General features: G+C 36.6%; 1 protein-coding gene across 2 annotated transcripts; it reads right to left on the bottom strand.

Moving 5' to 3' along the window:
* Positions 1-531: 531 nt before the first annotated feature.
* Positions 532-17,481, bottom strand: ZSWIM2 (zinc finger SWIM-type containing 2). 2 transcript variants are annotated; one of them, XM_014054846.2, is made up of 9 exons: positions 17,213-17,481; positions 13,846-13,922; positions 13,009-13,049; positions 12,573-12,786; positions 10,883-11,134; positions 9,686-9,770; positions 7,739-7,851; positions 4,288-4,441; positions 532-1,872 (listed from the first exon to the last, which is right to left on the bottom strand). In XM_014054846.2, the coding sequence occupies exons 1-9, from the start codon at positions 17,354-17,356 to the stop codon at positions 1,393-1,395; spliced, it is 1,560 nt and encodes a 519-aa protein (XP_013910321.2). In that variant the 5' UTR covers positions 17,357-17,481; the 3' UTR covers positions 532-1,392. The 2 variants fall into 2 exon arrangements, with proteins under 2 accessions (XP_013910321.2, XP_087564210.1); XM_087708084.1 differs by lacking the exon at positions 17,213-17,481 and adding an exon at positions 17,101-17,146.
* Between the last annotated feature and the right edge of the window lie 5,926 nt (positions 17,482-23,407).

The raw sequence follows: 23,407 nt of genomic DNA, 5'->3' as shown, positions 1-23,407 counted from the left end.
CTCTTGAAAGGAGCAGCTTGCAGAAATTGCTAAAATGCCATGCTTCAAAAAGTGAGTTAGGCAGTGCTAGATAATACCTGGAGGTGCTACTGCTTCAGAATGACAAGCTTGGAAATAATGAATCTAGGTTTAAAGGATTGTGGCAGGCTTGACAGTCATGCATGGTGAACCCATTATATTGAGAGTTGGAAATATTGTTGATCCATAGGGATGTACCAGTATTAATTATAATCTTGGTTAAAAGACATGAAGTGGCATATATGAATGCCTGGTTCAAGTATTCCCATTATTTTATTCCACATTCTGACATTGTTCCATGATCATGGTGACTTTGCAGTTCTGACTGTATGTACACCCTGAATATATATGGTGTTTTCTCCATAAAAGAAAATATCTCTTTGAATATAGCATATGGTTCTTAAATGTGCATGGATTACTAGTGCATCACTTCAAATCCAACATTCTTATTTTCATCCATATTCTGAGTTTTTTTTTAAACCATCGCAAATACTAAATTTAGCAATCCAGAAATATGTATAGCTCTTTATTAACATAAACTGAAAGAAGTAACAGGATAATACTTGGAGACTTTTACATAATTCAACTTTAATACATTAATATGGATGGCAGTTTTGTAAAACATTTGTTCCAGTTTGTAGGCCATTGAAATTGTACATCCAATTAGTTTGGTTTATACAATACTTGCTATTGTTCAATATTATAAAAGCAATATTTCCTATTACATTTATTTGCTGGTTCATACTAGAGCTACCATTCATGATTAAATAAAAATTTTTTATTACAATGCCATTACAAGAGCAATTTATCTCTTTGTAGGGGATTCCACTTTTATCGGCAAGAAAGAGCAAATGTTTTTTATTAATTATCTCTTTCTCTCCCAAGGGACACAAACAATGAAGATGCTAATAAGTATAAACTTAGTTTAGAATTTGGATTAACATTATTATTCAGTTAAAACAATAAAACAGTTACCAAATGTAGCAAGAAAAATATTTCCACAAAAATGGGTAGTTACCGTTTAAACTGAAATTAGAGTTTAAATCAGTTAAGAAATGGAATTGGGACAAATAGTTGAGTGTCAAATGGTTGGATCTTGATCTTTTTATATATTCAAAAATATAATTTAGATATTTAGTCTTAAAGAAAAAGTTGAATTTACTGCAGTCAAAAAAATCCTTCGAGACTTTTTTAATGCTGATAAACACTATTTTATGTAAAACTTTATTGAACATCAAACCAAATAAAAATGATTTTCACATTTTTAAAATTTATATAAAAAACTAAAGCATCTGGATCCTTTGTACATCCAAACAACTACAATAGAATCTATTTTCTTAAAAAATATGTAGCGTTACAATTTTAATTGGTCTTTCAATTTGCATATAATCTTAAATTAGTACCAACTACTTTATCGGTATCTCTATCAGCATGAGCCTTTGGGATAAGGACTAAACCCTTCATATGTCTAGAAAATTTCAAATGTCTTGGTTTTTGAGTGTTAAGCAAGCTAGAACCAGCATCTCTGGTACAAGGATAGCTGAAACCATTCAATGTTAAATTTTGCTCAGTGTCTGCAGAATTTTTTTTCTTATTCCAGTTTCCTTGAAAACTACCTTGAGATACCTCTGTGACATGGTGAGGCTTTATTTGTTTGATAGACAATCCAGTGCCTGGTATAAAAAGATCCAGCCCAGGCTGCTTTGCAAGGAGGTGCTTTGCTTGAGACCCTAATTGATTTACTTTGTCTTTGCTTGGTGCCGTCTCCCAAGTTAATGGATTATATACAACATGGTCATCAATAGGACATGCATTTTCTTTCTGCAACCGACGATCAATGCATTTTCTGTGGAACTAAATAAAATACATAATGTATTAAGCCTTGGTAATTTTCCGCCAACATTATTTATGTATCTAGCATGAGTCAAATATTACATGTGAAATGAAATAATACATCTGAGCTGCCATTCAGTTCTTTGAGGCAAGTAAATGCCATGATCGAAGAGACATCTCTTGATGTCTGCTAACATCCATATTATCTCTGTGTCATGCATTTTAAGAGAATTGTTAATTAAGGTTTGTTGGAATTGCTAGGAAACAACTAAGAAGTTGCTGAGTCGCTTCCTTTGAAGCAATATAAATTGTATTTTTATGTATTCAAAAGCTCAAAATGATCATCTCAAAATGAGTTATGAGGGATGCTAAGAATAATAAAAGCTCATTTAGAAGGCTTTAAAATAAAATTAGTTCTTGTTGAAGGTAATGTTATTTAATAGTCTTTAGAACTGTAAACACAATGGGTCACAGATTCAGCAAAATACTTCATACAATATTTGAACAAGCTAGTTTAAGTATAGATTTTGAATGAAGCTTCCTAAGGGAAACCAGAGCCTTTGAGAGGGAAAAGGCTCCCATTCCTTGGTTGTGTTCAAACAGGGGCTAGATTACCATCTGGGATACTTGGATTTTGATTCAAAGCCTATAATGGGACTTAAGCATCTAAATGGCTTCTACCGTCTCTAATGATTCTAAAAATATCTGAAAATAATAACTGAAAAAATACCTAAGTAGTGAATCTTGCTCAAGTTAAGGGTAGCCACACAGCAATAGCCAAGTTTATAACGGAGTCTAGGAAAGTGAAGTAACTGATTTACCACAATAAATATTTATTAGATTTGCTTAGCTGTCCATCTTGCAAATGGTCTCTTGGTCTTTTGCAAATACCTTGAGTATGCCCCTTTTGTTGGATCTAGTGGGGTGGGTAGACTGTTTCCCTATCTTGTCAATGTAAGAGCTGCCAGTGGCTGGAACTATCCCAATGTATTTACCACACTTTTTTCCCCTCAAAAGAGGCTAAAAATCTGCATTTTATACACTGAATACATCATTTTTTTGCCTTCCGAAACCAGCCCCCTTCACCAAAATAGCCATGCATAACCTTTAGGAGGCTTCTAGAGTGTTCCTGGGGCCTGGAGAGGGCAGAAATGAGTGAAAAATGGGCCGGGTTTTGCTCAATTTTGTCCCCCCCCCCAACCCCCAGGAGCACTCTATATAAGTCTCCTAAAGGTTATGTATGCCTTTTTTTGACCAAAAAACAGGCCTGTTTACGTGAAAAATGGGCCGTTTTTGGGAGGTCTGCAGAGTGCAAAAACTTTTTTTTTAAATTTGCCTCTTCAAAATCTTGGTGCATCTTATACTCCGAAAAATATGGTATGTGCAAATATTACAGTATATCCTTACATGTACAGTATCACTGCCTTTTTCTCCCCCCCCCACTTCACAAACAGCACAAATAGAACAAAATAAGCATACATTAATGAATTAAAAATGCCTTTAAAATAAGGTAACCTATTTACAGAAGCAACTGAGCCTCATTTACATAGCCCAACCATTTTTTTCTCCTACATAAAATGCAATAGCATAGAAATGCATATTTCCCTTCCTCCTTATAGCCAAAGTAGCAGGAAAACGAGATGGTGATAGGAAAAGGAACCCACACTTAGGAAGGAAAGAAAGAAAGAAAGAAGGAGTGACAAAACTGGATACATAGGAAGAATAACAATGCAGGAAAAAGAGAAACTTAAGCTAATATTTAGACTAATCTTCAAAAAACATTGAACATTGTACAACCATATCTGCAGAGACTAGTGATTTTCATACCCGACCTGGAGGAGCCTTTGGGGGAGATCATCCATTTTATGCCCACAGCTACTCTGATGTAGGTTGGGATGAGAGAGTGACTCTTCCAAACCCATCCAGTTAGTTTACATGGTCGAGGCTGTACTTGACTAAGAGTCTTGCATTCTACAGTCTAACCTGGATTTAGTAAAACCCAATGTAGCTGTGACAAGTATCTTAACACCAAAGGAATGTTTAGAAACTATAAATGTGATCTGATTGGGAACAAGGCACCATTTTATCCTGAAGTAGTTCATATTCTGGAAGTGGCTGAGGCTCTAGTTCTAAAATTCAGGGGAATTATGGTAGACAAGATCACTGAGTCTTTACCACTAATGATTGAAACAGAATTTCTTGATTTCACAAATAGATGTTTCAGACACCAGACTCTGCTTGCTAACGCTGTAGACTGTCTCAATGCAAAACAATAATTAAAAAGGTATGTCACAGCAGCATGCAGGCTTTACATTATATTACACATACGTTAAATAGTTTCATATTTCTTTTGCGATGGCTTGAAAAAAATATTGGAAATTAACATGGGTTTCAGAAAAACAACTAAGCTCCTGCTCAAACTGATCTTCCGTTTACCTTGTGATTACATGGTAAGGTCCTTGTGACTTGGCCAAGGCAGAATATCTTCAAACAGAGTCTACACTGTAAACCTGGATCAAGTAAAGGGCTGCCCTTTCTAATCACCATATTGGGTAATGAGTTCATTACCTGCTGTGGTATGCAGCTGAATCTGAAAGAGATGTAACAGAGTATCTATTCCATATGCATTTATCTGATTTTAAAATCTTATTTCAAAGAAAGAGATACAAACAGTACAAGTACAGGTACTTCTATTTGGTCACTTAGCAACCATTCTGAAAGTTATGACCATTGCTGGAAGAAGGCGGGGCTTAGCAGTGAGAAGATGGAGTTTCAGGCTACTCCTGAAATTCCTCTATACCGAAGGATTTTTGGACGGGTTCTTTGAACCCTAGCTGTCCCGGAGACGACAGTGAAGGTGGGGAGAGACCCAGGACCTCAGAGATACCCGCAAATCTCTGGGGGGGGGGTATTAACTCCTCGTGCCAATTCCTTTCTGGATTAGCTGCGTGCTAACTGAAACTGCAGGTTGCCCCTAAGAATGCTAGAAGTGATGTCATCTGGTAAGCTGATTTTATTATCCAAGAGAGACTGTTCGCGTTAAAAACTTAAGATAACTGAAACCAAAGAACAGGGAAATTTAGCGGCGAATTGGCTTTTTCTAATGGATTTATGGCTGGTGGTTACTTTACTTCTTAAATGCTTCAAGAAACTCCTCGACACCCTCCCCCCTCTGAATCTCCTTAAGTGGATCGTAAAATTTATTTTCTACTAATTAGCCCGTCACGATTCGACACTTTTATTACTTTACTACTCGGCTTTGTTTACAATCACAGCCTGTGAGAGACTAAGAAGTCTGTGGAAAAAAAAAAAGAGTTTGCAATTTTTAACTGCGACACACATCATGGCGTCCCAAAATACCTCTAAGATTTCATTTCAGAGACTTTTTTCCGCATGTAGAGGACTTTTTGATTCTTATCAAAGACTGGAAAGAAAATTGGATCATCTGATTTTAAAATATGAAGCAAAAACTGAGATTGTTGAATGTTTAAATGCTCCTGAAATACAAATGGAAAATGTGAGAAATGGTGTCTGGTCTATCTCAGAGGAAGAAAGGATGGGGGAAGCTATAAAGAAGACTCATTTAAAAAGACAGAGTGCAGGAGGAATGGAAAATCCACCCTTGAGAATTAAAGTTAATTTGGAAAATTTTACAAGCCCAGGACAACATTATTATTATTTTATCACTGACATTCAGAGTCCAAAGGTGCCAAAATATCTTTGTCTGGATTTGATTATGAAAACATTTGGTAAATTTATCCAACGCGTGGCAATTGGCTGGAGAGGATCTTGCTATTGGAGAGACACTGGCTGATAGATGGAACAACGTAATTTAAAATTTAGCTAAATCTGATCACCTTAATGTGTAATAGATATAGCTGAAAAATGACTGATATGGATAGTAATATATATATAATTTGGAACTGGCTGATAGATTGAAGAACACAATTGAAAACTAGTTAAACCTAATTGCTTTTTCTTGTAACAGATATAGTTGAATAATAATTGATATTGATAGTAATGTATATAATGTGGAGTTGATATGATAACTAACAATTGGAAGATTATACATAAAGAGTATTAAATACAATAATTATCACTATTAAAAACTAAATAAAATACATACAATCAAATGTTAATCAATACTGGGAAAATGTTATATGATATAATTAAATATTATGGATGTCCAGCTAAAATAGGATATGAGGATTTGATGATAATAGAGGATTTTATAAATAAGTAAATGAATTGTCAGCATGTGTTATGGATTAATTATGTAATGCATAGCTAAGGATGAAGGATGTTTAAATAACCATAGGTAATTAAAACTGGAGGTATAATGATGTTGATATGGTAAATATTCGAGTTAAGATATTTGAATTAATATGAGTTAATGGAAGAGAAGCACCAAAGCATGTTGTAACCAGTTGATATACTTCTTTTTTTTTCTCATGATAGACACCTGTGTTTTGTTTCGTTTTCCTGCCTTGTCTCTTGTCGTTTTTGTCTTTTTTTGTATTATTTTTATTTTTTATTTTTTTTTATTTTAATTTTTATTTTTTATCTGTCCTTTTTTTTTTTTTTTTTCCTCTCCCACCGGTGTGGGCAGGGATTGGTCAAGATTATTACTTTCATCAATATTGCTAAATAATAATTACAGTTAAATGAAAATGGATATATAATAATGCCTTAGTTAATATGAGTTATGTTGGTTGACTGTGGAGGAGATGTACCAAAACTTATCTGTAATTGATTGATATATTTTTTACAGATGTAAAGAAAGATGTGTACCTGTTTTAAACTAAAATTAAAAAACATTTATTAAAAAAAAAAATTTATGACCATTGCAGTGTTCCTGTGGTCATTCACCCTTACGACCAATTGCAGGATGTTGCAGTATCCCCCATTTATTTCCCATCCCTTACACCGGGTCCCCACATGCCTTAGGCCTGCTTCCCACCTCTCCGGTCCCCACATGCGCCTCCTTACCTATATCTCATTGATCTCCAAAGCTCAGAAGGGAGGGAACAAAAGATTTGCTTTGCTTCATTCATGTTAGCAAAGGAAAGGAAGCCTCTTCATTATTTGGATCCCATAAGGCTCCTTTTTTTTTTGAAGCCGGCGCTTATGCAATCAGACAGCTGAAAATTGCTTTGGCCCAGCAACCCAGGTGGCCTGAAATGGAGTGCCCTTTCCCACCCTAACTTCCTGAGCTCCAGAGATCATAGTATGCAATTGTGACAGGATGGGGAAGAGGCCAAGCCCTACAGGAATCTGAAGGGGAGGGGAAAGGCCTTCAGGGACTCGGGGATGGGGAAGGAGGCGCAAGGGCTGTGGAGATCCTAGGGGATGGAAAGTGGAGCACAGGATGTCTCAGAGTGTGTAAGCCCTGGGGCAAGGGGTTGTGCGCTTGCACTGGGCCTCCCAGTGCCTCTGCCACCTGAGAAACCCTGTACTCCAGTTATTGTCCTTTGTGGTCATTTAAAAACGACATCAAGGAGAGCAGGAAGTAGGGATTGTTAAGCAAGATCATTTCACTTAATGGCCATCACCATTTGTGAACATGATGAGCAAGTAAGTTGAGGATTATTAGAAAAAAATAAAATCTTAAGATGAAAGATTTGAATGGATTTCATATAAATACCACAGACTCATACATGACAAATAGTTACTAATAATGTCAGTTATAATACAGGAATATTTGTTTCACTGGCACTATGGAAGCCCACTGGGAATAGATTACACTTCTTTATAAATACCAAGAAATATTAAAATAAAATGGATTAAAATGTATAATTAATATAACTGCTTTCTTAAATCATACCTCTCCTTTAAGTTTTTTAATTAATAAACACTGAAATGAATTTCATTGAATTTTTCATCTTACTGTTCCTTGTTTTTTTCTTCTATAAACTTCTCTTCTGGATTAATCTTTGGATTTTCTTCTGTTGTTGACAGTTGCACTTTTGGTTCAAATGATTTCCATCTCTGATTCCTTTTCTGAAGTAGAGACATAAAGAAACTAAGCAACAGGACATATTGCTTAAAGGGAATTATTAGCATGTATCATTTCAGTAAAACCGATCGCAGAAAAATGAATTCAGTTTACATAAAAAACGATATTTGAAAAAAAGCTGAATAAATACTAATTTCACACATCACTGCTGTATGTTTTGCTTAGAAGAGAAGACAAAAATCAGCAATAATGTGAACGGACTCAGTCTTAGTGGTGATAGAGACCAAGGGAAGACCCAAAAAGTCAGGTTGGGACAGATTATCCTGGAGAAGGTAGAGTGATCTCACATTGTACGATCACTAAGTGTTGATACCAACTTGATGACACAGGGTAACACTTTATTCTAATTAGTAAGTAGAACACAGGCTCTGAAAAAAGAAGGTCAAATAGGATGGCAGATTCCAGTTTGGATAAATAATTCTGATCCAGGATTGGTATTAGCAAATTACAGACTTCACTTCAACCAGGTCTGTCTCAGTATTCCTGCCAGAAAAGTTGAAAAATTATGTAGGTTATATGAGCAAATAAAACTGCACCAGGGCATACCAATACTGTCAACGTTATAGGCAGGTTAAACAAAGGTAAAAATCCCCAAACAAAACAGTAAATAAATTATACAAAGCTTTCTTCAACTGAAGCCTTCAGGATGAAAAGCCAGCTGCTTTTTAAAATATCTTTAAATATTTACACAAGACATTTCAAAATATCTTTTGAACTACATCAAATAGCTACTTTTATAGAGTTTTAGTTCAATGAATCCTTAGAATTATAGAGCCGAGGTGGCGCAGTGGTTAGGGTGCAATACTGCAGGCCACTTCAGCTGACTGTTATCTGCAGTTCAGCGGTTCTAATCTCACCGGCTCAAGGTTGACTCAGCCTTCCATCTTTCCAAGGTGGGTGAAATGAGGACCCAGACTGTGGGGACGATATGCTGTCTCTGTAAACCGCTTAGAGAGGGCTGAAAGCCCTATGAAGCGGTATATAAGTCTAACTGCTATTGCTATTGCTATATTCTAGGATCCATGATTTTAACATCTTCTGCCCATGAGGGAGAGATCAAACATAATAATACTTTCTTCTCAACCTTGCTTCCAGAGAAGCAGATAGGGGGGCATTTACTACGCATGACTTGAGAAGCTACATTTCTACACAATGAATACCTTGCTTTTCCCAGAGAATTGTAAAAAGCTACATCAACTGCCCCAGAATATTTACTCTCATTTTAGGGAGAAAGAAGCAGGTTAGAGAGGAAGGATAATTGGGAAAAAATTGTTTTTAAAAAGCTGTATTTCACTCCTATTGTGTTCATTCAGAGGCTATGATTCTCCACAACCAGTAGTGGGATGCTCAACTCTGGGTTTGGGAGGCGTTGTATTGCTCAACAGAACTAGGCTAGTGGGCCACTGGTTAAGTTAAAAGCATCACAGCTATTAACCAAGGCATGGTTGAAAGGAAACCCAATATTCTGTTCAGAAAAGGAAAGCAGCTAAAAGAAGAAGGCTTCAAGTTAATCTTGTTCGCTGTAGAACCTCACATGCATATCAACTCAAAATATAAATACTGCCAGAGAGATCTTTATTGGATTGAAACCGTGCTTAGGATCTCATCTTTATTTTGATTTTTAGACTACAGTACAGTACAAGAATATATTCATCACTGTTTAAAAACAAGAAAATAAAATAACCAAATCATTCTTTGATACAACTGATTTACAGACAAGGCATAATAGGAAGAATTAAGTTTTCTTTACTATTGCTTGCTTTTAAAATTGCGGTATTAAGGTTTTCTTTTTTAAGGGGGGGGGGATTTATACTATACCTCTCGGAAAGAAAAAGTATGTGATGGATGACAAAAGCTTTGAAAACATCCATGGCATAGATGGTAATCACTGCATTCAGTACACCTTGAAATAATAATATTAATATTAATAACATTTATACAAACCTTCCTTAAAACAGTATTGTTTGATTTAAAGAAATGTTCTACTTTAAAATAAAATAGATCAACAAGCTAAAATTTCATGTTCATAAACACAAGCATTTGCAGAGGGGCAACTGAGCAGAAAGTGAAGAAACCTGCCTCATGATGTCATGACACCAATTTTATGACTTCTGTACTTGCACTAAATGTCAGAATGCAATGACAATAGGGTGAAACTGCTTCGGTTTTTTCATCACTGTGGCTCATTGTGGACACCTGTGCTAAGATGGAAAGACTTACTCTAAGTGTATAATCTTGCATTACATACTGAAATAGTGCAATGCCCACAGTGGTTTAGAAGCTTTTCATGCTCTTGGATGCTATCAATAAATTGATTTATATTTTCTTCAAATGAAATGAGGAAAGTTGGGGGGGGGGAACCCATTCTCAAGCAGACACTAGGTGGTGCAAAAGTCTTTTTTTCTCTTCTGATTTAATTGGCACTTTTGATTCATTGAGGAAAAATAATTTTGATATACAGTATGTATATATGCAGTTGTATAAATATATAGTTAACATTAAAATTAATTGTACAGCTAAATATGTTTACATTTTTAGTGTCAATCATATTTTTAAAGAAACTAGAATCTAATCATTTCCTATTAAGGAACTTTAAAAATAGTTGCAAATGTCACATTGAGTTTTAATATTTCCTAATGGAAATCTCACCTAACCAACTATATAAATTGATATTATTAATGTGAATAAAATTTGAGTCCTATGATTCAAGACATAATCATAGATAAAGTAGAGTTTTGTTCCATCTTTTTGTTAGGGAGCTGGTTGTACTGGGTGCCAGAGAGTTTATTCATTAGGCAATAAGCTTAAGATTTCACCAATAAACTTTCATGAAACAATTTTGAGATGTGGCATTATTTAAATATATGAACCTAGATGAAAATTTGAGCTAATAATTGACATGGCTACTCATAATAATCACAAAGGTTTCATCTTTGATTCCTTGCAGAAAAAATGCTTGAAATATTACAAATAAATTGATTCAGGTGTAACTAGTTAAATGCCTTAAATGCTTACTTGTAGCAATTTCCCTCAATGGGTAGTACTCTGCAATTATTGCAAGGGATTCCAAGGTGTTTGTTAAGACTTTGTTTTTCTGCTGCAGTCACAAGTTTTTTGCAGTTTCTGAATTCTTCCAAGATAAGCTTCAGTGGTGCAAAATTTTCCCTGCATAGAGGGCACTTTACTAAAGAATTTTTCTCTAAATCTCGCTGATGATCAATCAAAATTTTCATACACACTATATGTATGTTGTTCCCACAACCAAACCTGTGTACACAAGAAATTTACTTAATTATTTTTTGAAATGCTACATAACTTAAATACATTTAATATTTATTTTAATAAATTTAAATTTCACTAGAATTACATCATTTTTCATTTGTTGTCGTGCAATGGTGGGTTTTTACCGGCTCGCATGCACAGAAGCATCTGGGCAGGTGGACAGAGCCTCTTGCCACTGCCACTACCAATCCAGGCCAATCCGGGAGCAACCCACCTCTGTTGTCATGGAATTTTATGTATCAAATTCTTAATGCCAAATTGTCGGGTAGTAAATACTTTTCTGGGAGCACATATACAACTCTTATTAAAAATAGTGAAATTCAAGATGATCCATTAGAAAAGGAATGGACAATATTTTAATAATAGAAAACCATACTAGGACCATGATGGGAAAGTTGTGTGATGCAAAAATAATCTCCAAATTAAAAAAAAAATAAGACAATTTAAAAAAAACCAAATCCTTAAGGACTTTTGCAAAAACAATGTAATTAATAAAAATAAAGAAACATTTAAAAAATAGAATCTGCCACAAATATATGATGGCATAATCTATATCAGGCTCTAGAGTCTAGAGAATGCAAAATAAGGGACTGACGTCACAAGTAGCCTGTATAGAACTTGGGATTCCATCTACAACTCTGCTAGTTATCTGTAACATGATCTACCAAAATTTGGTCAGATATTTATTTAAGAAATCCTGTTAGTTCTGTATAAAAGCAAAGAGGAGATAACACAGTTTTATCAAATGCTGAAAAGTATGGGTTTTTTTTTCTATTTTTCTGTACCAGTACTTGGTAACTAAAGAATCATAGACTGCTTTTAATGTAGAAAAAGATTAAAGTTTAAATTCCAAATAAAAAAAGGATACTTTTCCTAGTTATCTACTTACGAAAATAAACAATTTTAATACTGATGCAGGGCTTTCACAGCCAGCATCAATTTGATGACCACCAATCTGAATAGAATAAAAAAAAATATCCTACAGTAATGTAAAAACAGATGATATTTACATAGAAAAATCTAACCCTGAAAGGAGAGAAATATCACTAAAATTCTGACAAAGAATACTACTAGTAAATGTATTTGTGAGCCTGAAAATTGTGAGTCCAAATATCAAATAGCCTCTCCAGGGATCAACTTGTGATTTTCCAGATATTGTTGCCAATCTCACAGCAGCAGTGCCTGCCAAACAAGGCCATTCTGAGGAGTGCTGCAATCTTTTGCTAGTAACACATGGAACACTTCTACTAGAGTAAAGTGGAATTATGGACATGAATCCAAATGAGGCAGCAATATGCTTCCTAAAACTCCCCCCCAAACATTATTTCTTACAAATGTATAGGAAAATGTAGGAAAATGACATCAGTCAAACTGCATGATTATGTTACTTTCTCCTAGCAATTTAAATCCAAGAGGGACTCACCTGCAATAAGTGACAGGAAGCATTTTTTTGAGTAGCGTCTCCTGGCAAACAGGACATATATCCTCATTATCAATATTTTTTTGTTTAACATACCCATCCTCAACTGTTTTCAATTCCTTAAGAGAATGGGCAATTACTTTTACTTCGGGAGAAAGTTGTGGACTTTGAAGCAGATAGTTAATTTCTCGTTCTAACAGACCAATCTGTAAAGCATCTGTTGAAGAAAAAAAAATAACTTTAATATATATAATGAAGCCCCAAAATATACAATACGTTTGCTTGTTGCAAATTCTTGCCCTCCCTCCCAGCTACGGGATGATCATCTGAGTGATGGTGAATATAGACGGGTTTTCTGGGGGATGCAAATACAACATCAAATGTTCCATGCAATGAATTCCAAACAGAAATTAAAATGACAAGATTAACTTATACCTACATTCATGGTCTCTTGGAAGTTTGAACTTTTTTAGTAATAACCTAAAATTAAAAAGCAAATTAAATATAATTTATTCAGTAACTTTATGATTTAAATACAATTGGCTTTTCAATTTTAAAGGCATAACATAAGCTCAATTATGCAAAAATGCGACAGTTCCCTATCTTCCTTAAAGTTGTATTTCATCTGTATGACATTTACTAAAACTTGTTTGTTTACAACTATCATTTATATTTCTTATTGTACCCTGTAACCCATAGCAAACAAAGGAATTATTTGACCCTCTTCCCCATATTCAACCCTGTATTTGGTGAAACATTATGCTGTCTTCTCTTTTCCCTGATGGATGTTTAGGAGCTCTCCTTATGCACAGATTTAACTGGATTTCCAAACCAGATATTTCCTTTTTTGATACATGCATACTCCCCATATCCCTTTTTTTTTAAATTAAAGAAAAATACAAATGGAATATTGAAAAGTTCCAGACCTTCAATATTATCTTTATTTCTAAAAATGCCTCGGACCCGACTGAATTCCCTGAACATTTTGTCTTCCAATACTAAAAAATCAATCTAAAACTTTCTAGAAGAAAACTTTATAATTTGTCTCTACTTTTTTCATACACAAGCCTTTTTTCTCATTTTTCAGCATCCTCTCCTTTCCTATCTTCTTTTGTCCTTTTATCTCTCTATTTTACCTTATCTTGATTCCTCCCTCCCCAATGGCAGAATATCTTATTTTTAAAAAGCCAAATAACATTAAGAGGCACTGCAGAATGTACACCAAAAATAGAATGAGAAAGTTGTATCATTTTACATTTTAATAAAAACAATTTACCAGCAGATATGTTTACAAAGGTCCTTCTCTTTCAGAAATACTGAGCAGCTGCATGAATGCGGGTTCCCCAGGGAAACCTTATACCAAAACAATAGAAAACAATGCTTAATAATTATACCACAGCATTTATAAAATGGAGAAAAATGAAAACTAAGATGCAGAAAGACATCATTTACTGAAATTATATATATTTTACCCATATTATCTATACGGTGTATCTGGAATAGTACTAGAAAACAGAATTAATAGTACTAGAAATAGTGTAACAACTACTTCTCTTCTAATGTACTATTTCTCAGAAAAACCTATTTACATTCACATAGTTTCAAAATATATGATATCAAAATCTATCATTCAATGAAACAGAAGAAAAAGACAGTCTTTTTTTTCTTCTAAAGTCCTCTGAAGTCCATTAATGATATCAAAATGTACTTCTGTAAAGCTATAAGAATATACATTGCTTCAATGACTAGGGTGTGAACTGCATATTATGAATCATAGGTTTTAACTACTAAAGCATAACAATAAAAGCTTTTTTTGATCAGATACTCCCATCAGCATGAGAAATTTTTCCTCCAAACTAGAAATGTTGTGACATACATCAAATTCCCACTTGAAAAGCATTGTTCATTATGTCCCACTTTTGCTCTGTGTATGCTATACAGAAGACTAGACTATTTCTATTCTTTTTCTTTCAACTTTTCAATAATTTCATATTGCAAGTACGGAATATATTTAGCACCTTGCACCGTACGTTTTTAATCTCATATCCTTGGCAAACAACCATAATGGAGCCTACCCATCATGATTTTGAGTTGTGAGTCATAAAACAGCTCAGTCATTTGACCAATCCAATTTTATGACCATTTTGGGGACAGTCAAGTTAACCCAATTGTTAAGCAAGCCAGTGAATATAAATAACAGTTTTACAAAACTGTTGTAAAATGCAGTCATGAGACCATGGGACACTGAAAATGGCAATAAATATAGCTTAGCTGCTGAGTGCATAAGTTGGTCATGTGACTAAAGTGGAGAGTGTGACCATCAGAACTTCAAACTAACCCCCAGGTAGGTCTGTCATAACTTTGAACTGTCGCTATCTGACCAGTTGTAAAATGAGGACTACCTGTGTTACAGAATTTCAAAATGTGACTTGAAGCTGCTCATCAATAAGGAAACCAGAATATGCCCATTGGAGAAAATGGGAATGATATTTTTAATACTTTTAAAATTAGCTCTAAGCCTAGATTTGAGAAGTTTGTTGTATGACTGCAGTTTTATGAGACAAGATGTGTAGCTTTATCCCTTGCAAGTATGGAGAATAGAGCAACTAGTACTGTCCCTGAGGAGAAACAAAACTGGCAGCAGAAAACTGCTTATATCTACCAAAAAAGAAAAAAAAGAACCCAAAAAATAATAATGAGATACCTCAACTAGCAGGAGGAGAGAAAAATATGAGCAGGTTTGCTACAAAGTGTAATATAAGAAGTCCAATACGGAGTTTTCCATTCAAATAGCAGGTGTGTGTTTGTGCATGGAGCAGCAGTCTCTCACTAAATGGGATAATAGATATATCTCTGTGGGCCTATCAGTTGGGCTGGGATAATGAGAGGATATTAAAAGCAAGGAGATTTGTGGAATGACTATACAGTGGCAAATGCTACTTGTCAAGTGACAGGGCTTCAGAGAAAAGTAAGTGGCTCATGACATGAAAGACAACAGCAGTAATTGCACATCAGTAATCAATTAGTTTTATATTTAGGATAACTTATTTTAGTTTTAATCAAATCAAGGTAAAATCAGCAGTATTTCTTGGCCATAGGTTTATAATATCCCTTCTCTAATAGCAATGCTGCTATCAAGAGCCAAGGTGGCGCAGTGGTTAAATGCAGCACTGCAGGCTACTGCTAGATCAGCAGGTCAGCGGTTCAAATCTCACCGGCTCAGGGTTGACTCAGCCTTCCATCCTTCCGAGGTGGGTAAAATGAGGACCCAGATTGTTGGGGGCAATATGCTGACTCTCTGTAAACCGCTTAGAGAGGCCTGAAAGGCCTATGAAGCGGTATATAAGTCTACTGCTATTGCTATTGCTATTGCTGCTATAATCCACCCCTAAATCAACGTAAGGGAGCATATAATCAGTATTTCACATGGTTTATGAACTTTCTGCATAAGTATGCAGGAAATTTTTTATCTTCAGAACAAAAAAACCAGATCAAATCAGTAGTATTGCTAGTGCAAACAGAATTGGCCATAGGTTTATACAGGTAGTCCTCCGCTTATAACAGTTCATTTAGTGGCCATTCAAAGTTACGACACTGAAAAAAGTGACATGCCTTTTTTTCACACTTGCAACCGTTGCAGCATCCCCCTTGCAGGGTTCTCACCCACGTGATTAAAACCTCAGAAACTTGGCAATTGGGTCATATTTATGACGGTTGCAGTGTCCCAAGGTCATGTGTGAACTTTCTGACAAGCAAAGTCAACGGGGAAGCCAGATTCACTCAACAGTTGGTATAACACAGTTACCGCACTCAATGAACTGCGGTAATTCACTGTGGCAAGAAAGTTCATAAGTTGGGACAAAACTCATTTAACAATTTTTTTTCACTTATCAACAGAAATTTTGGGCTCCATTGTGGTTGAAAGAAGAGGATCTCCCTTTTCTAATAGCAATACTAGATAATCCACCCCTAAATCAACAAAAGTGAGCATATAATCACTATTTCACTTGGCTTATGAACTTCCTGCATGACTATGAACGTAATTTGACAATGACTATGAACATAACACTGACAATGTTAAAGGCAATAATAATAATAATAATAATAATAATAATAATAATAATAATAATAATAATCCGGCGAAACAACTGGCCGCTGTGATACAATTGTACAACAACAACAACAATAATAATAATAATGAGGAGGAGGAGGAGGAGGAGGTGCAGTGTTTGGGCAGTGTTTCCTTCACTTTCAAGGCCTCAAGGCATTTCTAAGGGAAGGGAACATGTTGAACTAAGATATTAACTGTACTGTGAACAAAAGGCATGCTCAGAGGTATTCTCTACCCACAGTTAAAACATCCCAAATCTGGGAGTTTGTGTGTTGTAGTGATACAGTGGTGCCACTAAGAGATGGTTTTAATTTTAAAATTAGTTGGGAAACTAAAAGAGGGTTGGGGGGGGGGGAGAAGTCAGATTGGCTTTGCAGGAGATAAATTCTGGTCTCTTGAAAAGAATGCAAAGCCCAATACTTCATCTGGCATCCACACCCACGCGAGTCCTCTGCGCCTTCCCGGGCTGCGTCAACGGGGATGAGGGTCCCATCCATGTCTTTGCCCTCCGCCTCCCTCTCCCTTCTTCTACCCTGAGCTCCGCCGCCCTCCGGTCTTCCTCCTGCAGGATGAAAGCGGTGGGGCCCAGCTCCCGCACGATACGCATGGTGGTGCCCAGTGCCTGATCCTGTCGCCAGCTCAGCTCCGGGCTGGCGGAAACGCGCCTTCGCGACATGAACGGTACCGCTGCTGCTGCTGCAGCCGCCCCTAAAACCAAAACCGTCTCCTTCCGAAGAGGAGCCGCCTGGCGAATGAAGCGCCGCTCCGAGGAAGAGGGGGCAACCCGCGCGAGGAAGGCCTCACGCGACCGGAGGAAGAACGGTCGCTGAGAAGCGCGCGGGGGGTTTCCATGGAGACGGCCGGCCGGGCGTGGACTGAAGGTGACGGAAGGGAGAGCCGTAATGGGGTTTCTCTCACGCTTCTCCAGCCTCTTTCCTACGTTTGCGCTTTGTCCTTGAGTTCTGATTCGTCGAAAGATGCTACAGTATATCTGTGCTCATTATCTTCCCTTCTGTCCCACTCGATCTATTCTTCTACCTGTTTTCTCCGTCCAGAGGTAGAGATATATCGCTAGGTAGATAGGTAAAGAGAGATAGACACATGATAGACAGATAGATGGATGTATAGATAGGATATCAGTGATAAATGGATGGATGGATATGGATGGATGGATAAATAGATAATGGATGGATGATATCAATGATAGATAGAATGTAGATATCAATGATAGATAGATAGATAGATAGATAGATAGATAGATAGATAGATAGATAGATAGATAGATAGATAGATAATGGATGGATGGATGATATCGATAGATAGATGATAGATATCAATGATAGATGATAGATATCAATGATAGATAGATAGATATTAATGATAGGTATTGATGTTAGATAGCAATTCTAGATATTAATGATAGATGATAGATATCAATTAGATAGAGATAGATAGATAGATAGATAGATAGATAGAAGATAGATAGATAGATAGATAGATAGATAGATAGATAGATAGATAGATGATAGATAGATAGATAGATAGATAATGGATGGATGGATGGATGGATAGATGATACCAATAGATAGATGATAGATATCAATGATAGATAGATAGATATTAATGATAGGTATTGATGTTAGATAGCAATTCTAGATATTGATGATAGATATCAATTAGATAGATGATAGATAGATAGGTAGGTAGGTAGGTAGATTAGATAGATAGATAATGGATGGATGGATGATACCGATAGATAGATGATAAATATCAATGATAGATAGATGATAGATATCAATGATAGATATTAATGATAGGTATTGATGTTAGATAGCAATTCTAGATATTAATGATAGATGATAGATATCAATTAGATAGATAGATATAGATGATAGATAGATAGATAGATGATAGATAGATAGATAGATAGATAGATAGATAGATAGATAGATAGATGATAGATAGATAGATAATGGATGGATGGATGATACCAATAGATAGTTGATAGATATAAATGATAGATAGATAGATAGATAGATATTAATGATAGGTATTGATGTTAGATAGCAATTCTAGATATTGATGATAGATATCAATTAGATAGATAGATGATAGATAGATAGATAGATAGATAGATAGATAGATAGATAGATAGATAGATAGATAGATAGATAGATAGATGGATAGATAGATACATAGATACATAGATACATAGATAGATAATGGATGGGTGGATGGATGGATGATACCAATAGATAGATAGATGATAGATATCAATGATAGATAGATAGATATTAATGATAGGTATTGATGTTTGATAGCAATTCTAGATATTGATGATAGATAGATAGATAGATAGATGATGGATGGATGATAGATATCAATGATAGGTAGGTAGGTAGGTAGGTAGGTAGGTAGGTAGGTAGGTAGGTAGGTAGGTAGGTAATGGATGGATGGATGGATGGATGGATGGAGGATACCAATAGATAGATAGATGATAGATATCAATGATAGATGGATGGATGGATGATAGGTATTGATGTTAACAATTCTAGATATTAATGATAAATGATAGATATCGATGAGAGAGAAAGAGAGACAATGGAGGGATCAGTGATAGATGATAGATTGATATCATGATAGATAGATAGATTGATGGTGATGATAGGTATCAATTTTAGATATCAATTCTAGATATTGATTATAGATGATAGATAGATACCAATTAGATAGATGATAGATAGATAATAGATATTGATAGATTTGATAGATATAGATAGATGATAGACAAACAGACAGATAGGAAGGATGTTGCAGCTTTGTTTAAAAGTGTATCCTGCTGCATAAAAAGAGACAAAAGGAAAAATGCATTTTAAATTTTTCTCAGTAATTTGGAAGTAATGAAGTCTTATCAGCTCAGTTAATCAATAACATTTATTATAGACTCAGACCATTATCAATGTTTCCACTTCATATATTTATAAAGCCTGCTTTTATTTTGAAGGGAAGCTTCCTTCAACATGGCTTGCCAGGGAGCATCAGTTAACAGCACTTGTGGCTATAAGAAAGATGCCAAGGGTTGAATTGCTTTGCCTGGATATGGTCCAGTCCCAGCTCCGCTGTGTTCAGAATCTCTCTGTTGTGACCTATACATGACTGCCACTCTTAATTGCAACAGAAAAAGAAAGTAGGAGAGGGACAAGTGAAAATAGATTTCACTTCTGCATCCTGTTTAAGTTTTCAACTTCCTTCCCAATTTCATGGAATCTAGTAGTTAAGACTCCAACAATTACATTTTTATGAAGTTACTTACAGAGGAGTCACTACTCTACAGCTAGCAAAATAAAAATAGAGTCTTGTTCCAATGATTTTATTTTTATGACAACCATTCTTCATCTGGAAAATACAGAAACTTCAGGAATTATTTCCATTTCTGGTATATTTACAAAATACTGTTGAAATTCACTGGCAAATACCTAGCTGATTTTCATTACTATATTTTTGCCAGCTGAAATATAAATTATTTTTATACATTACCAAAATGATCTAATTATTTGATAATTTCAGTGACTTCTCTATCCTGAAGCCTGCCTGTCTCTCTTCCTTTCTTTCTTCTGTAGGAAGTTAAAACCAACCCTCTCTTACAAAAATGAAATATCCTAGGAAATATTGAAAAAGCAGAATATTATATTTCCCTGGATAAGAAATGGAGAAACATGTTTTTAGGCAGGAAACAGACTCACTCTTAATAGCCCCCACCTTTGTCAATGGGCCATTAAAGGCTGAGCCAGTCTATTCTACATAACAAATATCTCCCCCTTCAGCTCCAGAGCGATGGGATTAAGGCATGATAGTATTAGCCCTTAACCCATCTCACCTATGGCACCTAGGATGAAGCAATGTTCAACCAAATTTGGACTCAAAACACAGCCTACAGAGTTCCCCCTGCAGGGCCCCATGGGAGTCTGTCAACCAATCAGAATACAAGCTCAAGTTCAAAGCCCAGAGAGGGCATAAAACCAGGGTCTTTCAGCATTTCTGCCCTTTTTCTTCTTCACCCAACATCTTGAAACATGTGATCCCCCTTTTCTGTTCAGGAGCTCAAGCCATGTGGTCCTGTCCACCATTAAAACCATCTTTCCAAGCAGCCTCCATGTCTCCAGTGTCTTTTTCCTCACTTGGAACTGAACCCAGACATTTCTTCCAACACTTCCTTCCTTCCTCCTTTCCTTTCCTCTTTCCTTTCCTTTCCTCTTTCCTTTCCTCGCTCCCTCCCTTCCTTCCCCCCTTCCTTCTTTGTCATAGAATTATAGAGTAATCCTTTACATATTTAAGAATCCCAAAGAATTTCTTAGTCGGAAAAAAAAGGGAAAAATAACTCTTCAGAACAATGTACTTCATGTAGTTGAAATCAATGTATTTCCGTGATGGCGAACCTATGGCACGTGTGCCAAGGTGGCACACCGAGCCATATCTGCTGGCACACCAGCCATCAGGTCCAGTGCGCATGTGCATGCCAACCAACTGATTTTTGGCCTTCTGGAGACCAGGGGAAGCCATTTTCGCCCTCCCCAGGCTTCAGGAAACCCTCTGGATCCTGGGGAGAGGGAAAAACAGGGCCAATGGGCCTACCAGAAGTTTGGGCCCATTGGGCCCGTTTTCCGCCCTTCCCAGGCTCTGGAAGCCATAAACAGATGATTTATGAACTTCCAGTAGGCCTGTTGACCCATTTTTTGCCCTCCGCAGGCTCTGGAGTCTTTCCTGGAGCCTAGGAGGGCGAAAACAGCCCCCCCCCCCCGAGGAAATACCAAGCTCAGCTTGGAGGCGAACAATGTGGCACACATACGGGTTGTGCATGCATGCAAATGTGGGTGCACACTTTGCATTATGGGTGCCGGCACACACATGCGCTATTGCACACGTGCTCATGCATTTTTGGCACCCAACAACAAAAAGGTTAGCCATTACTGATACATTTCGTTTTGAAATCACACAAGCCATCACAAGTGTAAATTTAAAGAATACACATAATGTGCCAAATAAGGTGTTTGCCTTGCTATATCCCCATTATGCAAAGTGCATAGTCTGGAAAGAGTAGACTCAAATGTACAGAAGTGCTTATCTAATGACAATTTAAAAAATGATTATTACCGACATAAGAAAAGTAACATTTCCTAAATAGGGCGAACCCTCATTGTCTATTTCCTTAAGAAATATCTGGAAAGGATCTGATAAGATTCTGCAGTTTCCCTGGGTCAGAGGGCATTGTCTTCTACTTTATTTCACCAGCCAGTAATAAAGCCAGACATGGACTAGTGTTGCCATACAGGAAACCCCGCATGGCCTTGTGCTTGGCGGAATACAAATGCAGGAAAAGAGTCAGGTTGGTTTGAAATCGAAGGCTGGTTTGTTGAGATTCATTCAGCTCATGACACAGTTATGTACGTGTGATAAGATTTGACCAGAAAGGCGCCAAGTCATGTACTGCCGCTACCGGTACGTGGTAAAGAAAGCATAGTTGTCCACATTGGATGTGGATCATTAGCAAGCAGTGGTTGGAGGCAGGACTCCTTGAATGGCCATCTCCCCATTCTCCAACTTTTGAGGACCTGAAAAGGCATACAGTACAGCAGGGGTGGGTTTCAACCGGTTTGTGGCGGTCCCTGCGAACCGGTTGGTCGGCGAACCCGGAAGTAAGTAACTTCCGGGAACGGCGAAGGGCCCACTTGCCCGCCCGGGCTCCTTACCCGGTTTTGATGAGTTCTGCGCTTCCACGCATGCGCAGGACGCATACAGCGCCTGCGCGATCCTCCAGGAGCAGCTGGAGCATCGCACAGACGCTAGTATGCATGCGTGCGCCGCGTGCGTGCACGAGGACGCCGCCGGCCCCGTTCCAACCGGTTCGGTTGGAACGGGGTGAGAAACCCACCCCTTCAGTACAGTGAATGGCGGTACACAAGTGGTGCCTTGGGATTGGAAGCCCGGCAGATCAATTCAGCCATAGGTGGGCACTTTCTGCTCCACCAGAAAAAGTGAAGAAGAACAGGGAAATGTAGGGAAGTAAAAAGCATGAATCTATTTCTGCTCTGCCTTCTAGATATTCCGCAAGTGCCTGAGAACATTTGAGAAGGAGTCATGGGCAAGACCACAGCACCTGTCTTTCATTTCTTCATGTAGACATGAACAAAATACTGTTTTATTTTAATGAATTTGAGCATCACTTTTTTTTTCAGGCTGCTGTGGGGTGAGAATGGGATCAAGAAAGGAAATATAGTTGGTGTAATCATATGAGATCTGCCACAAGATGGCTACTTTGTCATCTTGCTTTTTTGATATCAAGTATGTTGAGATGATAATGATGACAATTATAGTATAGTGTAATAATATAATATAATATAATATAATATAATATAATGTAATGTAATGTAATGTAATGTAATGTAATGTAATGCAATGCAATGCAATGCAATGCAATGCAATGCAATGCAATGCAATGCAATGCAATGCAATGCAATACAATACAATACAATACAATACAATACAATACAATACAATACAATACATATGACCTAACTCCAAAAGGTGAACATATCTAATACTTCAGCCCTTTATTTTTACCACAACAACCCTGTGAGGTCGCTTGGGCTGAGACAAAGTGAATGGCCCAAGAGTGCATCTGTTTTAATAGATACACAATGAAAACACAGAATGCAAATACAAAAATTTG

Source organism: Thamnophis sirtalis, unplaced genomic scaffold, assembly GCF_051295495.1.
Source record: "Thamnophis sirtalis isolate CommonGarterSnake01/CBP01778 unplaced genomic scaffold, rThaSir2_p1.2 scaffold_1, whole genome shotgun sequence".
NCBI lineage: Eukaryota > Metazoa > Chordata > Lepidosauria > Squamata > Natricidae > Thamnophis > Thamnophis sirtalis.
Note: the sequence above shows the minus strand (reverse complement) of the source record. Positions and strands in the feature narration are given on the sequence as shown.

Excerpts from the sequence above, each read along its gene's own strand:
- ZSWIM2 (XM_014054846.2), bottom strand. The coding sequence starts at position 17,356 with ATGTCGCGAAGGCGCGTTTCCGCCAGCCCGGAGCTGAGCTGGCGACAG. Across the intron at positions 9,771-10,882 it reads ATTGAGGGAAATTGCTACAA|GTGTACTGAATGCAGTGATT; the intron begins GTAAGCATTTAA and ends TATTATTTCAAG. Across the intron at positions 4,442-7,738 it reads GAAGAAAAAAACAAGGAACA|ATTCAGCTGCATACCACAGC; the intron begins GTAAGATGAAAA and ends CATCTCTTTCAG.